The sequence below is a fragment of the Ruditapes philippinarum genome, unplaced genomic scaffold (genome assembly GCF_026571515.1).
Source record: "Ruditapes philippinarum isolate M1 unplaced genomic scaffold, ASM2657151v2 ctg467_1_1_1_1, whole genome shotgun sequence".
Taxonomy (NCBI): domain Eukaryota; kingdom Metazoa; phylum Mollusca; class Bivalvia; order Venerida; family Veneridae; genus Ruditapes; species Ruditapes philippinarum.
The window spans coordinates 179,815-199,169 of NW_026866614.1; the positions used below are offsets into that span (position 1 = coordinate 179,815).

The 19,355-nt window shown below is 32.8% G+C and overlaps 1 protein-coding gene across 4 annotated transcripts in view; it reads left to right on the plus strand.

The window, feature by feature from the left end:
* The window catches only part of LOC132733075 (anoctamin-8-like), a 60,560-nt gene that overhangs the window by 34,486 nt on the left and 6,719 nt on the right, over positions 1–19,355 (plus strand). For all 4 annotated transcript variants that reach the window (XM_060719661.1, XM_060719656.1, XM_060719660.1 and 1 more), the window contains exons 2-12: positions 1,216–1,468; positions 4,629–4,864; positions 7,587–7,703; positions 8,830–8,957; positions 9,866–10,027; positions 10,664–10,952; positions 11,648–11,703; positions 12,257–12,331; positions 13,071–13,221; positions 17,087–17,325; positions 17,708–17,905. In XM_060719661.1, coding sequence (XP_060575644.1) covers positions 1,323–1,468; positions 4,629–4,864; positions 7,587–7,703; positions 8,830–8,957; positions 9,866–10,027; positions 10,664–10,952; positions 11,648–11,703; positions 12,257–12,331; positions 13,071–13,221; positions 17,087–17,325; positions 17,708–17,905 — 1,797 coding nt within the window. In that variant the 5' untranslated portion in view covers positions 1,216–1,322. The remainder of the gene's footprint in view (positions 1–1,215; positions 1,469–4,628; positions 4,865–7,586; positions 7,704–8,829; positions 8,958–9,865; positions 10,028–10,663; positions 10,953–11,647; positions 11,704–12,256; positions 12,332–13,070; positions 13,222–17,086; positions 17,326–17,707; positions 17,906–19,355) is intronic.

Sequence of the window (19,355 nt, forward strand, 5' to 3'; positions counted from 1 at the left end):
AGTGAATTACTGAAAATAAAATTTATAAGTCATCTATTGGCCAATTATAAGTTTTTAGGGCAGGCATTCTCATGAAAGGACATTAATTTTATTGGGTACTTCTTTTCTATAAAATACCCAGTAACACAGAAAAATTACCCAACAATACTGAGGGAATGAATGAATTAAATTAACTGTTTCCTATTGTTCTCAGTACTCAAGTTTCTTCTCATTTACCCATAAAATAGTGGCAAGGACTCCTACTCTCAGTGCCTAAATAGAGTGGATGGACCTCATTAAGCTTAGGAAAAAAACATACATACTAGTGTCACTGACTTTACCTAGCTACACAGCCATTGCCAACTGTTTATGGTCTGCACTGTTCGCTGATCATTCAGTATCAGTTTTTAGATTTTCTGATACAGTGTATATTGTCAAATCACAATATCTTGCTGCAAACAGGCAAGAGTTTAAACATTGTTTTGTTTGAAAGATGAAATTGTTTTTATCATTAAGAGTCGGCCATTTTAGTTTGGCCATTATGACCAATCAACCATTTCAGTTTTTCAATTTACATGTATAATCAGCTGTTGCAGTTATACTTTTCTGATAGATGATCAAAATCAAATGATTTTAAGTGTAGATGTGTTGATCCTTGTGTCCATGAATTTAGGTCTCAAAAATAAGAATTGTTCTCCTCTATTTTTCTTTGAATATTCTGTATGCTGTTCAAAGTGACCATATAAAGTGCCCTTCCTTTCTTTTGCTTTGACCTATTTTCTTAAATTTTGGAAATAATGCACATAAATATTTAGATTTTTTTTAGAAATCCCCATTTGAGTTAAAACTTATTGATGGATATGACAATTTTTGGCTCCACAGTGAGGATAACCCAGAGAAGTTTAACAGAAGTGTTGTAATGAAATTGAAATTCAAAAATTTTCTATGTTACAAATTGTCCCAACACCTATGAATGGATGATATACATGGACCTTCTTTGATCACCTTTAATGCCTATTTTAGAAAAAGAAATTGACCCCTTTTTATTAGCCATTTGCATCTAGCTAGAGTTTGCACTTACCGAACAGGCTCAATCAAACAGATCCTGCAACATTTTCAATGTTTTTTGTGCCCTAGGGATTCCTATTTTCTCTATTTCTCACACTGAAATTAGTTGGTAAATTGTATATTGAATTATTCATTGTGTTATTATTTGTATATTTCCTTATTTTTCAGCTCTAACACTCCTTACACAGAGATACACCAAACTGAGTACAACAAGACTTGTAGCCTCCAGTAAAGTCCTTCATAGTGCAATCCCAACACATAACTGTGACATCATTATGACACTGCCCGCAAAAACTGATGATGTCATACTCATGTGGTTGCTGGCTCGTCTAAGGTCAAGGTCACCACAGATACATGTACATGTAAGACATTGGAAGAACACTGGAATGTATGCCTTCTACATGACTGCAAATTATGAGAAGTAAGATTTGTTATGTTATTCTAATGAAATTCAACCAATTTTAAACTTGGTATTAGATATTAAGCCCCTCCAACTTAAGGTTTTTAAATTCATTTGGTTTTCAGTCACTGAGTTAAAGTGAAGTAATACTTTGAAACGTGAAAGTAATATACATATAAGTAAATTAATTAATAAGAAAACAGGTGGTAAAGATTGCACCAATATTAATGTTCCCCTTATAGGGTAAATATTGCTATAATGCTTATGTAGTCATGACAACTTATGACTTTGAGGTTAGAAGGTCAAATGTCAAGGTCACAATGCCAAGTTTTGGACAGAATAATTTGACCATTTTTTATCATGTATAAAATATGCACTTGATTATTTTTGCAGTCATTTTCTAATCTTAAACCAATGCTCTTAAAAGAAAGTTTTGGCATATACTCAAGCTGAACTTTGTCTTCTTCTAGTGGTTATAAATTGAATTGTCTGTAATACTTGAGCAAGAAGAATCTATATGTTATCTTATTTGGAGTTCTTGTGTAAACAGTTGAAATATACAAGTCTGTCCAGCCAACTCAATTTAGAGAGCTTAAATAAGCTAAGACTTCAGGGCATGTATGATGATGTTTTACCATAATGAATTGATTGTCAGTAACAGAGTTTTCTACATCTGAATCAATGATTTCTTATACATGTTTGTGCAGAATTGAGTTTACACACATTTCCTTATGCTCAAGGGTGTGCACCTTTAGCTCAAGGGAGATATCGGATTAGTTATCCAATTTAGGGGCAGCTCGTAGATTTTCGGGTGAGATGTAATTTCTCAATGACGATTGATCTTCCACATTGAGTATAATGGTCATTTGTTTCTCACCACCAATTCAGGGATCATATGGGATAAATAGTTGATCACTGTCATAGAAATTTGTAATTACTGGTAAGTTGTCCAGGAAAGCTGGTTAGGTGAATACAACCAAATGAGTGTTTAAATCCACATTAAATAAACATCAGAAAAACAACAATTTATTTTAAACAAAGTCCTTGTAACTTTTATAAATTACTTTCAAGTCCACCTCCTAGAATTAAACAGTGTCATATGGGGATCCATGGTCGCAAATTATGTTTGGCTGAAACCTGTTGAACCTCATTTATTATATCTTAATACCAGAAAATGCTGACAAATGGCAAAATCAGTGTTTTTACGTGTGGTCATTTTTGTGTCAACATGATTGTGTGATGTAAAGATATACACATTTAGTTATATTGGATTGAAAATCCTATATCATATGATAAATGACAATCTGTTGACATAGTGTTATTATCTCTCTCTCTCTGAGTATGGGAGGGTATATTTTACTATATATTTTCAATTTTGTAACTTCATAAAATGATCAATGCAATATTCCCATGTGTTTTGTGGTAATTGTAAAAAATGTCTGCAAATTTCGTGGAAAATGTTCTTTTGATCTTATTTGATAAAAGAAATCTATTCTTTAGACTCAAACAAATTTTGCATCAAGTTTTGAGGGTAAAATCAATTTCACGTGTCAGATATTCCATTTACGGTAATTATCAAGAAACCTTACGTGTCACATTTTGACATTTCACAGAGGATGTTACTTTAGAGAGCTTACAAAATATTCGCTCACAAAACCTGGGGGGAAAATGTCTGTCTGCTACTAAATGCTGTACACTGACTGCTTTGTTGGATATATAGAAAACATTTAGCCTGCAAACATATTTTACCCATTTTACCAGTGCAGACCACGACCAGTTGGCACATCCATGGTAAGTATTCATGGTCTGCACTGGTCGCTATCCAGTCAATACATAATGTTATCATTTTCCCAGAAATGATCGTTATGTCTGGAATAAAAGATGAAAAAGTCCATTTACAGTATTAAATGCTGTATTAAAAATGGTTAAACTATACTTTTACATGTATGACAGTTCCTAATTTATTTTGAACTTTAGTTGGTGGAATTTGAAAATTTTAGACAGCTTGGTGTTGCCTGGTTAAACTGTTATTTGCTGAAAGCAGTATTCTGTTATTTGCTGAAAGCAGTATTCCCTTACTATGCATCCACAACAGAGATTTTCTTGTAAATAAGTTATTTTTATGTAGAGAAGTTGGCAATTAATTTTTAAGATGTGATAAAAATTGTTATAAGAATACAAAAAATACATAAGGTCTTCCTCCACTAGTGAAGATGGAAAGTCGCCATATGACCTATACTGTGTTTGTGCGGTGTAAAACTCAACCAAAAAGAAACAACGACAAAAAACATAAAAAGAAAATAAAAAACATAAATTTAATTAGATTTAACCCTCACCCTTCTTCACCTGAAAGTGATTAGACTTTGCATTGATGCAGTCTGACCAGGCTTCAAATTTTCATCTTGATATCCCCAAAATGGTTAATGGACAGTTCCAAAATTAAAATCTGGACAAGTCCATTTAAGAAATTCAGCCGTTTGAGTGTTTAACTGCCAGCTATGACTGCAATATTTTCATAAATTATCCATTTACTGGTAATCAAACAAGCCTGTCATATATTAGGGCTACAATAATTTTAAATTTATTATCCTCGTTCAATATCATAACAATGGTATTTTAAGACAAACAGTTACAGTATTGAAACAATTTTTTATTTAGAAAATAGATATCAGTTTTGAGATCAATGTTGTAGAATAATGCACGGCTCAAGTTCAAATGCATAAATGATGTTTTGTAAATGTTGACTGTATATAACTTATGATACATTGTATGTATATGTTGTTATGTTACATTGTATGTATATACTGAGGCCCACATGGAAGATCAGGAAACCGAATGTGCTAGCCTCATTAAATAAAGACTTCACTTACTTACTTACATAGCAATAAAACCATAAAGGCTGATTGGCCTGAGTGATCATTTACAAACTATTTGAATGACAAACCATGCATTATTATACTATAATGCAAGAAAAATTAATATGTTATTTCCATTCTAACATACTTAATAAAAAAGAGAATTGATAAAAATATGTTGTACAATGTAGAAGTTATTTTCCTGACATCATTTGTTTGATTGACATCATATCTGATGTCATATGGCATGTAAGCAGCTGTGTTTTAATTTTCTTTCATTATTAATCTAAATATATTTTACATGATGACTGCTTTTCTTTCTCTAGTTTGTTGCATGGTGCTGAGGTACTAGGTATCAGAAAGGTGCTAAAGTCTGAGTTTGGAGGTGGCAAGCGCGAGTTTATGTTTGAGGACCAGCTCTGTTACCATGGTATCGAAGACGAGGATTCGTTCCTAACGAGCGAGGAGAGACAGAGCATTGTTTATCATTACCTGCTAAATCTACGTGCCTGTCCAGGTGAAACTCTTGGAAAAGTGAAATTCTTAGAGGGTCAAGCTATAGGTAAAACGAAATTTTGAGAATATAATATTTTGTGTCATATATTTATCTTTCTGAAGGATATTGGTTATATTTGCTTACCTAGGCTACCAGACATTCGAGAAAATGTTCATCCATATAGTCCACTAGTCTACTGAACTTCAGGATGCTCACTTTTATCAACGAAGGGCCATAATCCTGCCAACAATTATCTACTCATAAGAGTCTAACAATATGACCAAGGGCAATTGATGACAATAATATCAGTCTGTGCTTGGTTGAAATCCCTTTATAAATGTAGGAGGCATTGCACACTCTCATAACTTCCTGCACTGACGTTCTTCCTGAGTTCATGTTATGGTTCTTTTTCTTTGATCTTCTTTGATCTCAAAACCCCATTAGCAACCTTTTCCCCCACAATTACTAAAGTCTGTTCGGAATGAAAGGGGATATTCATCCCATTTTGTCACTTGAGTATGGTCATATCTTCAGCCAACATTCACCAAACTTATAGCCAAAATGTTCTATTTTGAAAACCTACTTAAAAAATTTAATATTCTTAGATGAATCTTTTGTCTTAGGTTACAACAAAAGATCATTAAACACATGAAGTTTTGTTAGCAGCATTAAATTTAAGATGTAGAGTGTATAAAACTAATTTTCTTCTATGAGGAACGGGAACTTGAAATTTATGCATATCCATCTTTATGTTTTTCTCTAAAATAGCATTTTTATTACATTGCGAACAATTCATCAAAATGTTAAAGCCAATTTTCTGTGAAATTCATTAGCAAGGACAGAGTATTAAAGGGGAATATGGAATAATAGAATGCATGTATGGCAGTATGAGTTATTGAAATAAAACATACACCAACTAGAATGCTTGTATAGTATGATGGTATTGAGAAGTCTTTAGGGAGAGTATCAAAGTGTAGGAAGATCTATTAACAATTGCGGAATTTGCCATTAACTGATTGGAATTCTGTTTGTTTCACTGACTACTTTCGTTTGTATAAATTGTAGAACGTAAATGGTGAGATATATATACTATATAGTTTGGTCAGTCACTTGTCACATCATAAAATGATAAATGAATATGCTGACGGCAGTTAAACCTCTGCAGAGCAGAACACTGTTGGAGACAAAGATTGTTGATTGTTGCTTAAAAGTGTTGTTCTAGACTGGTTGACTGTTGGGAAATCTCATAGAGGGAAAATCTCATAGAGGGAAAATTTGTTATCACAGGTGTAATGAGATTATTGCTCTTCAATGGTTACATTGTAGTTGCTACTATATTGGCATGGACATCTTTAATTTTGACTCAAAGGCTTTTTAACATGATGGGAATGAAATTTTTCTATGAAACTAATGTTCCATTTGATGCAGTTCTAGATCAGTAACTGGTGTGCAAACTTTCAGATCATTTGCTCTAGAATAATTATTCCATTTGTGAGAATGACCCACAATTGAACAGCATTACAACGCTTTTTATTCAAATCATCTAGAAATAGCACAACAATATGATTTTTATTAAATTCTTAGTAAATTTATAAATTGTTTTTTTTTTTTTTGCATATCTTGCCGTTTTAAGTGTCCCAGCTGAACTATATAAGAAATTCAAATTTTATGTTTTATCCAAGTCTTTCGGACTTCAGTAGAGTTCCCTAAGTAACCCTAAGTTCCCTAAGTAACCCTAAGCCTGCTGGAACTCAGTGATTAGATTTTGGTAAACTTGTTACTCTAAATAATAACAAAATTACACAAGATTTCAACAGATTTTAAAAATGCATGTAACCAATTATGAGTTGTACATAGACCTTATTGTACCCCATAGCTAAAAAATCAAAATGCTGAACATGATCAAGTAAATGAGGGCCATAATTACTTTATAGATGATTGAGGTCGGGGCCCTCAGGTTGGGTAATTTTGTTCTGATAAAAAAGGAACCTTGTCTGTCAACGACAATACTCCTAGTGATAAATATAGCATGTTAAAAGCAAATTTCAATATGATATTCTTAAGGGTATTAGTAACTGTTGTAGGCAGCTTAAAATTTAAAAAAAAAAATAAGAGGAGTTTTGTTTTCAAAAATAGGTATGAAATATATATTCACTGGCGAAGGGAATGGGGTCTAATTTTGTTAATACATTGGTTTAAGGTGATGTCACATTTAATGTCATGCCATAATTCATTTAGACTGCCAATAATCACCTTCAGGCAGCCACTTTGTCATATATACACCTCTAAATACCAGATAAAACATAAAAGTGTCTTTCCCCAGTATTATCTAATAAAATTCTAGTACCAACAAAATGTGACAACGAAAACAATCAACAATATGCCTTATGTATCACCAAACGCATTTATTTAAGCTTGCTAATAATAAAAGCTATAAGAGCTTATTTAAGAGCTTATTTAAGTCACTTTGTGTTTCTGTTCTGGAACTAACCATTACTGGTTTTATATGACAAATCATGGTGCTCAAACTCACGATTCCTTGATTGAAAAACACCTTAATCACTACTTACCTTTTTTTTCCCCCCCCGGATCATTCAAGAACTTGGATAGATGTTTCTTAATGTTTCTCATTAACAGACATAAATAAACTACGTCTGTGATTTCCTCGTAATAATTTTGTTATCATTGCCCTCAAGGAATATCAATATTTTGAAATGATTAGAAATGTCTTTAATTTCAGATTTGTTTCAGTTCAGCTGAGATATTTCTGTTTATGTTTATATTACAGTGCCTTTATTGGAGTCTAAGAAGATAGTATCGCAGGTGTTTCCCCTGCATGAGACGGCAGTGCTAGATAAGCTCACGAAGACATGGGTTCAGTCTGTATTCAATTTTCAGCCTCTTGGTAAGTTTACCTTTAAATAGTAAAATTTTGTTGTCACTAATATGACACATATGATAGAAAAAAGGTGTTATATTGATGAGGATAATTTTAATGCATTTAAACAATGTATAACCTTTTTAGTCCTTGTGACAATATTTAGAGACCTGTGCTGCTAGCTTCACACAATTTCCTTATTAAACAGTCTAGCCGCTCCGAGTGCATTATTACACAATAATGCAGAGAATAAGGGAAAAAGCATGTTAATATGCTTATAGCATGATGTGACATGAGTAAACCTAAATATTATTTTCCTGAGGTAGTATAGGACAAGGCTTGCTCAAGTCTTTATTTCAGTGATGTCTGACCGTTCATACTACACAGTCAGTCTGTACACTGTTGAGCTTTAAATTGTAGTATATTGATGGTGAATTCCATTTAACTATCTTGAGAAAGTTCAAAACTGCATGCAGCATTTAGTACTTCATTCATAATGGCGGGCTGGTGTCATCCTAAGCATGCAAATTTTTCATAAAGGCCCAGGGAGACCCATGTAAGATGACATTTTCTAGAACTGGTGCAAACACTAGAAAATCCAGTCTGATATGCACAAAATAAGTCTTCTTCCCCTTCATGCAGTGCTGCTTTATAAAGCTTATAAATATTCATAGAAACTGTCTTTTCTGTGGCCCATAAAACACTTGATTGACACATACACAATTGATTTTGGAGACGAAATTCAATTAATTTTCTAGATGTATTGGATAATTTAGCATATCTTGAAAAAGATTGTAAAAAAAAATGTTCCATTGTCAAGTCTTTCATTGGAAATTTGTTTTCTCTTCATAAGTTTGCTGCAAAGTTACGGAAAGTATGTTCTACTGGGGGAGGGCTTTCTTGCTGCTTATCACCAGTTTTATATTTTATTTGTGGTCTTTCTTTCAATCAAAGATTGTTACAGTTGGATTTCACATATTTACAAAAAAAAATAAATAACAATATAGATAAGAGAATATTGATAAAAAAAATAGTTGTTATTTAATTTACCTGAAACTGCAAAAAAGTAGTAGTCTGCTCTTGTAGTGAAATTCATCAGCAATTGCTCATCGTCTACAGATGTGATACAATTTTATGTATTTCTCTATTTCAGATAAGATTTGTGAGTATTTTAGTGTGAAAGTTTCCATGTATTTCGCCTATCTTGGTCATTACACATTGGCATTGACAGCTCCAACTCTTCTTGGTATCATCTTCTGGTTTATACAGTCAAATAATCAGGTCAGTGTTTATACAGTCAAATAATCAGGTCAGTGTTTATACAGTCAAATAATCAGGTCAGTGTTTATACAGTCAAATAATCAGGTCAGTGTTTATACAGTCAAATAATCAGGTCAGTGTTTATACAGTCAAATAATCAGGTCAGTGATTATACAGTCAAATAATCAGGTCAGTGTTTATACAGTCAAATAATCAGGTCAGTGTTTATACAGTCAAATAATCAGGTCAGTGTTTATACAGTCAAATAATCAGGTCTGTTTATACAGTCAAATAATCAGGTCAGTGTTTATACAGTCAAATATTTAGGACAGTGTTTATATAGTCAAATAATCAGGTCAGTGTTTATACAGTCAAATACCAGTAGCGTTTGTCAGTGTTTATACAGTGAAATAATCAGGTCAGTCTTTTTTCACAGTCAAATAATCAGGTCAGTGTTTATACAGTCATATAATCAGGTCAGTCTTTTTTCACAGTCAAAGAAAATCAAATTTAGTGAGAACAAATTGATCAATCTTTCAAGTTAACATAATGACTGGACTTAAATTGTTGGTGTTTTATTTTTCAGCTTCCTAATGATTATTGACACAAAAATGTTTGATTGTCTTTGCTATTGATGTAAATAGATATTACATTTCATACAATTTATTCTTTAGTTATTCTGAAATTGAAATAAGATTGAAAAAGAGGTTATTTTAAGCCCTGTAGACATTCTTACAAACTTTTTAAAATTCCTTGATAATTATCATTGTACAAGCACTTTTATGTAATAAAATTTGTAATAATTCCCTAGACCATATAAGATTTTTTTGCCTGTATTCAGCTGTTGTTTGTAGACATTTGAAGGCAGTAGAAGTCTTGTTATAATGATCTAAATATGATTGTAATAACAATAATATTAATGGTTTTAGTTGATGGAAGACGTGTGTTTTGTGACATTTGCATTATTCAACGTTTTTTGGGCGTCAGTATACACAGAGCAATGGAGACGAAGAAGCGCTGCTCTAGCATATAAATGGGGAACCCTAGACAAGAAAAATGAACTCTTACAGGACCCTCGTCCACTTTATACGGTAAGTTGACTCGAAGAAGACTTGCTATATACAGTAAGTTGACTCAGTTTAAACAGTAATTAGTTTTGATTTCTACAGATAATTAATCAACTTTATTTTAAGGCAAAATCATTTTGTAAGTTTAAAAACATTATACAGTAAGATGATCCAATTTGTATGGCAAATCAATCCAAATTATATAATATTTCGACCCACTTATGTTGTACATTGTAAGTTATTCCACATTACAGTTTACCCACTTTATACAGTAAGTTAAGTCACAGTTCATTGTATATTTACCCAATTTTTATTGTAGAATATATTAAATTAAAAAGTGAAAGCTTCATTATTTTTATTGTTATCTTGTTTTTATGTAAAAGCAAAATCTTTTATATGATGCAAGGCGAGGATCAAGATGTCACCAATAGAATTGAATCTGTCAACTTGCACTGATGGTAGAATTTTTTTTCATTACTGATCTGTTACATCAATGGTAAGATTATAAATGTGATATTCTAGTATTGTGTAACATATCTAGGGAAGCATATAAATTTTTAAAATTATTCAAGAAAATTTATTCTTTTTAATTATTTAGGGAAATATAAATTTGGAAAAATTATTAATAAAAACATAAATTGAAAATGACTGTCATTTCAGGGTTATCTTGTCACTAGCCCAGTAACTGGCCGTCAGGAACCACACTACCCATCATGGAAACGCCATCTTTTTCGCTACTGTGTCACGGTTCCTGTGATACTGTTCTGTCTGAACATTGTTTTTTGTGTCATGTTGCTCATTTTTGAGCTCCAGGAGTGGGTGAACGGTCTTGTTAAAAGTGAAGATATTCCAGCATTTTGTCAGTTCTTGCCGAAAATTCTTCTAGCTGTTTGTATCGGAATTCTAGATGAAATATATAAAAAGATTGCGACCTGGCTTAATGATAGAGGTAAGCTGATAATGAGACAACTTTGCCTATTAAAAATGTGGTGTTATTTCCCCTTATCTTTACAGAGGTAACTGTTATAATTGTTGTCATATTATTTGCCTGATTGTGGTTGAGTGGTTAGGGATGCTTTCCTTCAATTAATATCCACATGGGTTCAAACCCCAAAAGGAGCAAGCTGTTCTTTTCTTGAGCAAGAAAACTTTACATTCCTTGCTTAGTACTGGTTGGTTCTAGGAACGGATTTGAGAGTGTTTCAATAAGCTAATAGCTTCCAACACAATCACACTAAAATAAATTTGTATAAACTTAATTAATTTCCTCATACTGCTGTGTGTTTAAATCCTAAGTCAGTGAGACTGCCGAGTTTATGCTTGAATCATGCGAGAGAGAATGCTGTATAATATATAACAAATAAAAGTGAAAAACCACCATATACATCTCCATGCCAACGATTTATATTGCTATAATTGTGGTATACAGATACCTTGATTAAGCCATATTTATGTTTTATGTATGTATGCTCCAAAATTATATCAATAATCAAATGAATACATTTTTGGCAAAATGACTTCCTACGTCAGTGCAAAACTTAAGCCAAAGAAAAAAAATCATTTCAAAAAAAGCAAGACTGTAAAATGCCTTTACTTTACTGTGTTGGCTTCATTTAAAAACTAACCTATTCAAATATTTTACAGAAAATTACAGGATGGATGAAGCATATGAAAATAACTTGATCATCAAATTAGTTTTGGTAAGTTCAGCGTGATATAATGACAATTGTTTAAGATGATTCTTTTTTTGTAAAATTTCATTGAGATTTTATTCCATTAGTGGTATTTAATTAGTAAGAAAAGTCTTTGTATACTTATAAATGAAATATTGATAAATATTGATGAAATAAAATATGTTTTTTCATTTTCTGCATTTTCACTGTAAAAAATTATTTTTCACTGGTGTGTAGCTGAACTACTTTCTTCTAAATTCAGCCATTACACAAAATTTAAGGGGATTCAGGTCTTTCTAATTGTCAAATCAAAACCGAGAAAAATGTATATAATAAACATAAAATGTAAGTTTTTTTCTGTAGATACAGGATTTATTTTTATCTTATGGCATGAAAGTTATCATATTTCACTTGTGGCTACTCCCACTCATGAAATATTTATTCAGTTAAGACATATTTTTTTATTTTAATTTTTCTCAAACTAATAAAAGTTTTGCACAGATTAAAAGATGGACAAGTCCATTTAAGATATAATTTATTTAATGTGGGTTAATGTATTTTTTACAATAAATGTTTATAGTTTCAGTTTGTGAACTCATTCCTGTCGTTATTCTACATAGCATTCTATCTACAAGATATGGACCGACTTCGCGATGTAAGCACACATCTAACTAATTGTACAGTATATTAGCTAACTAGTACCATACCATTAGAACCAGAAAATGTAATGTGCCTTGGTTTCAGTTTTATTGGAATTAAAAAAACAATTTTGTTTTATTTTAATAATTAACTTGACTATTCAAAGTATAGGTAGATCTATTGTACTCACCCAGGTGTCAGAGTCACACTTTGGGTCAGTTTTTGCAAGTTGGTACCTCAAAAAGAACTGACAGGAATTGGTTGAAATCTTCACACACTTATTTGAGAGTCACTGACCAAGGCCCACAACTCTAACATAGATTTTGACAGAATTATGGCCCTTTCTGAGATAAGAAAATTCTTCTGTTTTACTATCAAGCACTGAGAATAGTCGAGCGAGCTGTCCTACTGATAGCTCTTGTTGTAGCTTTAGTCACAGTGATAGTTAGGAGATAATAAAGTGCTGTAACACAGACTAGTCCTGTGTCACTGGTTCACATTCCCCATTTACTGATTACCTTTGGGCTTTATTTAAGGGGAAGCATTTGACCTAGCAAAGAATTGAAAATGCGGGGTGCTTAAAAGACCTTCCAGTTTTTCAGATTTTTGACAATTTGTATAATAAGCAAACTTTTGTCATAGAACCATTCATACTTGACCATATATCCTGTCAAAAATCTTTATTACTATAATATAATACTGTTTGTATATCTATAAGATATAATTACACTAAACAAAAAAAATATTTCTTACAGCAACTGGCAACATTAATGATCACGCGTCAAGTGATCGGAAACATACGTGAAGCACTCGTACCATATGTGTTGTGGAAGATGAAATTGATGAAAGTTGGATATAATATAACTGGTCACATGTCTCCAGATACACTGAAGAAAGAAATAAAAGGTAGATAATACTGATATAATACTGTATATGCTGATGACTGGAATGATCCCTGTCTGTGTAATCTATGTGAATTAAGATTGTGAAAGTTTTTTACTAAAGCCGCATGCTCTCAGATGAATGTATCAGTTTTTAAGAACCAGGTTTAAGCAATGTATCAATTTCTAATATCTATGTAATGCTAAGTTAATGGTCAACCAGCTTAGTTAACTCACCAGCAAGATAGGAAAATAGGCTTACAGGGTTCGATTAAGATTGATATTCTTGAGCTATTGTTGAAAAAAAAAAACATGCCCATTATAGCTGAAGGGTTGCCATCAATGATTGAGGCATAAGAATTGCAGCGAATGTTTATATCTGCGTGATTTTAAGAGGCAACTAAATGGGTTCTAATAACTGGAGTCTATGCATCTCTTAGTTCCAGCAGGTGAGGTGGCTTTCCTGTTCTGGTGCCATTAACCTTATCTGTGTTGGTGTGCTGTAAAAAAACAAACATATAATATAATTTTGTTGTTACAATGTTTTCACATTTTTTTTAATAATTAAATATTGTAAAACTCTTAAAATTGTAATATGTCAGGTTTTATCACACCTTACTGCTAGTTTATCAAGAATAAGGTTTGTATAGCTTTTAATTATAACCCTTCACAAGTTCACATCTATTAATATATTAGTCCATCATAGCAACAATCAAAATATAGTTATAAAATCCACTTCATTACCTTAAGCAACCCAATTAACCCAAAGAACAATATAAACCCACATTCTAACAAATGACTTTTTACCTAATTCATTTAGCTAATGGCACTGTGATGAAAAAATGAAAATGGGAACTTGTAGGTTACTCAACATGACAAAGAGAAAAACTTTACAGACTCAATAGAAGTTTATTAATAGCAGAAGTCTAGATTACCTACCCCTGTCACTGTGTTCTAATTTGGGAAGTCATTTGGCCTTTTTCAATTTGGGTGGTTCCAGTATTCCTACTTGAATACTGTATAATCACCCTTAGGATATGTTGCCTGCTTTTTAAATTTGTCTTTTGACGTCTTATCTGTGATATGCAGGCTTCATAACCTCAGATCCCCTTTCAAAATTCCATTTTATTTAGTTCCGCCCATTGTTTTCTCGTTTAGGGCACACGCATTCTTTTACTTGGGGACCATACGCCGCTTTTCATGGAATGACACTACTGTGTCACATTGAAGGTTCCATGATAACCGCCGTATGAACACATCTGCGGATGTTTCTAAATTCAAAATTTCACCATTTTTAGCTCGACTATTCGATAAGAATAAGTAGAGCTATTGCAGTCACCCGAGCGTCGGCGTCTGCGTCGGCGTAACCACTTATGTTAAAGTTTTTGTAATACCTCAAATATTTTCAAAGTCCATTGACATATGGCTTTGAAACTTTGCACACTTGTTCACCATCATGACCCCAACCTGTAGACAGGAGGAGGTAACTGTATCAAGCATTTTGACAGAATATATGCCCCTTTTTCGACTTAGAATTTACGTTAAAGTTTTTGTAATACCTCAAATATTTTCAAAGTCCATTGACATATGGCTTTGAAACTTTGCACACTTGTTCACCATCATGACCCCAACCTGTAGACAGGAGGAGGTAACTCTATCAAGCATTTTGACAGAATTATGCCCCTTTTTCGACTTAGAATTTATGTTAAAGTTTTTGTAATACCTTAAATATTTTCAAAGTTCATTGACATATGGCTTTGAAACTTTGCACACTTGTTCACCATCATTACCCCAACCTGTAAACAGGAGGAGGTAACTGTATCAAGCATTTTTTTTTACTATCAAGCACTTAGAATAGTCGAGCGTTGCTGTCCTACCGACAGCTCTTGTAGTGTTTAAATATTGAATTCTGCTTAAGCCGGTGCTAGGGGGCGTGGACGATAACTTGCACTTTCCAGTACTGTCCATGAACAGGCTCAATCAAACCGAGTCTGCAACATTTTCAATTTTGCCGTGTTGGGCTTTCTTTAGGGATTCTGTTTTTCTCTATTTTATTAGACAGCAGTGAATAAGGCAGTCTGAGGTTCAAGCTTCCCTGGCACTGGATTGAGCAGAAGTAACTACCAGTAATGATCCATCAGGACCCTTTGTATATTCAGCTTTTGAAACAAAACAAATTGGTTAGCTTGATTTGCAAAGTTAGAAGCAGATTGTATGAGGTCATATACTAGTAAAGCATGTAACTCATCTTGCACCTAGGGGGTGTAAGATAATATATCTGCATTGGTGCAAACACTAAATAATTTCCGTCAGGTATGCATGGCATTGCACTCTCATGTATCACCTTTTATAAATGGGCAGCAAAAGTCACAACATGTATATTATAATGCTTTTTATATGTACAAAATGCTTATTTTACACATTTCACACTGCCATGCTCTTTAACGAAGACTGCTTTAGAAAAAAGACTGCTCAAATCAAAAATGATGCCTTATACAGGCAGCATAAAGCCAGACAAGTGGTGGTGTTCGTAGTTTTCGTTCTGGATCACGGCAGAAAGCCACATTGAATTTACCAAATAACAATTTAGCCACCATTCCTGGGCAAGTTTACCAGTACTAGTTGCTTTCACTTTTGCAAGGAATGTATTACTTTATCTGCACAGGTTCAGTGCAAATGACCATAGAAAGGATTTCATGATCAATCACAATGAAAGTGACTTGTGCAACCTGGTCATCAAACTTGGATCGCCTGATTCACAGTCCAACACTCTACCTATTGAGCATACCGCACATCTTTTTGCTTATCTGTCCTATCTTGCCAGACAATTTGTACCAATGGTTGCTCAGTTTAAGATTTGATGCATATGTACCTTTAACTATGAAAGCTCTAAACTGGAAGCAGGAAAAGTTTATTGTAATGAATAACAGTGTCCATTTTTGAAAATAGATTCTGCTGATAAGTTTTCATTTCAGGTGAATCAGGTCTGATACTTTACTGAATGGTTTATGTTTCCTCAAATTTCTCTATCAAAACATTAAAAAATAGGTTAAGTAATCATTCTTATATGGCTATAAAACCAGATAGCAGTGCTCTTGCGAGATTTGTTTAATAATTGCTGGGTTTTTTTCTGTTCTTTTTTTTGTGTGTTTATTTTACTGTAACAAAAATGACACACATACTAGTATCACATATTTTTTTTTTCATCATGATTTTATATTTATATTTTGCTTTTAGTACATATGATCGGAATCACAATTCCTATGTTATTCAAATCTAACTTTACTTTAAAGCAGTATCTGTTCTTTTCCTGATTTCTTTCTTGACCCTTAACTTACTGGAACTAAAAAGTGTTTAGTCTTTGTAAAGAGGAGGTAAATCCATTACACAAATTAAGAAGGGTAAAGAGTAATTTTAGCAGCAAGTCATGTGACTTTAAAACCTATATAGTCAAAATAAATGTGGTCAAAAGTACAAAATACAAGTTTCTTAGAATTATGGGTTTGAATGAGCAAAGTTAGTGGAAAAATATTTTGTCAAATTTTTATTCTTGTTAAATAATATACAGTGACATTTCTGAAGGGTGGCCTTTTTCTGTAAAGCAATAACCTCTTTAAAAACACCAGCATTCCCCCCAAAAAATATTTTGAACACCTCTCAACAACTAACAAAATCTTTGGCTCACCAAGGGTAACTTGCTTGGTAGAGGTTATACACTATGTCTAAAAAAAAATTATGTAGAGAACACATTAAAGTCTAGTAGAAATTATTAAGAAGTAAGATTCCATAGACAAATTTTATACAAACATTTCAACATACACTTAATATAATTATGTAAATGTGTTGGTTATGTTGTTATGGGCAATCATTTTCAAACTTTACATTTACAGGTTTAGGTTTAAGCGGGTCATGTGATTCTGATAATGAAAACAATGAGGAAACTGACAATATATCCACTGGTTTGACACCAGATGGCGCTCCAGATGTTTCTGAGGAACCGGTTTGCACCAGACAAGTGTTTTCAGAGGAATGCTCATCAAAAGACTGTTCCTCACCAGAGAAAGTTCCGGTGGATCAAAATTCTGAACTTACACTTACACAGGCAGAAATAGAGAGCACAATGAAAAAGGTATGTTTGTTTTTTGTGTCAAGATATTATACATTGTTATTTATTTACTTACATATATTTAAACTTTAATTAGCTTTGAAGTCTTTTGTGGCCTACCTGACTTGGTCAGTTTCTTAGAATTGCTTTCTTTTCTTCTTCATTTCGTTACATTACAGCCAGCTTGTTGGAAGTTTCTTAACAGTTGTATAGGAACTTTTCCTGCTTTACTGGCTGAAAGACATATCAGGTGTCCCTTCCATGCATCACTAGCTTGCATTAGTAGAACAACAGTTAAAAATCAGGGCACCTGCACCCTGTTGATGCTTTTTTAATTTTGTTTAAAAAAATCGACTCATATTTTCTTACAACACTAATCTTACAATATAATGGAATTCGTTTTCAGTATGAGGACACATTTGACGATTATTTGGAAATGTTTATACAGTATGGATATGTGATATTGTTTTCATCTGCTTTTCCATTGGCTGCACTCTTTGCCTTACTAAACAACGTTATTGAGATACGCAGTGATGCTTTCAAACTTTGCATCTACCATCAACGACCTTTCGGAAAAAGAGTTCGCAACATTGGCATCTGGCAGGTAGAGTTTAGAATTTTTTGGTACTAAAATGGCATACTTTTGTCATCTTTTTGATCATTTCCTTTGATTGGCTGTATGCAAATAATAAAACTGTATAAAACTGTTAGGATTTAGCAGGCTCTTCAGCAGTATTGCAACGTGTTGGAAAAAATATATCTAGGAGAAAAGTGGAAATAAGTACATTGAATTTTGGCATGTAAACAAAACCATCACATTAATGTGCCATACAGTTTTACAGAAATTTAGGCAATATCATGAACCTGTAACATTCGTAATATTGGATAACCCACGTACAAAGCAAATGTATGTTTTTAGTTATAAAGATTTTTTGACAATTTATATGGCCTAGTCTAAACAATTGTAAACTTATATGATATAAGCCAGTAGGTGAAGGTTATATAGCAACCAATCTGTTATATACAACCCTATAACCTGTCTTAAGTCTTTGTGAAAAATTTATAATACTCCATTTTTTTCGAATTTGTATCATCAGTGTATATGGCACATTTACCAAATGAAAATCAATGTAACAAATGTACAGCATTATCAGAATTAATATACTGTAAAACACTTATTATTCGCGAGAAATTTATTTTCGCTAATATTCGCGAGTGTTCTAAGACGCGAATTCATATTCCTCGCGAATATTTCACTTTGTCTATACACTTGTCCGAAAATGAACACAATTCGAAAATGCGTACATATGGATATATATCTGCGGGAACGTATCGAAACCACTTCTAGTTACATCATGTAGCTATTCAAGTGTTACAGCATTTACATATCGTGCAGATTACTAGTATGAAATATTTACGTGTATGTAAGTGAAAAGATATATTATTAGTTATAAAGATTTTTGACAATTTATATGGCCCTAAATAAACGGTTGTTTGTAAATACATATTGCCAACAACCGTTTATGTATGGCCATATAACCTGTCAGAAATATTTTTTACAAATTTATAATACAGCAAGCATCATTTTAAGAGGATAAAAGTGCGATTTCTTCATAAATTGACAGCAGCCGTGTATATAAAACTATATAAACATGATTATCCAATGAAAAGCGACGTTACAAACATGCAGTATTATAAAGTAGTTAATACACACCAAGTAACTGTTGTTGATGAAATTGATTTCCATTGAGAATAAGGTCACATTCAATGTTGCTTAACTTAAACTTGCATGTACATAAAATCAGCTAATTTTTTATGCCCCCACAAAGTGGGGAGCATATAGCGTTGCACTTGTCCGTCTGTCTGTCTGGACGTACGTCCGTCCGTACGTCCTGAAATCTTGTGAATGCAACTCCTCTTAAACCGGATGGCAGATTTTGCTTAAACTTCCAGGGATGAACAACCTTAATGTGTAGATGGTAGTAAAGGAAGGAATTTTCGCTGCGACCAAATTTAACAGAATTATGGCCCTTTGTTGATTTTTTTCACTATAT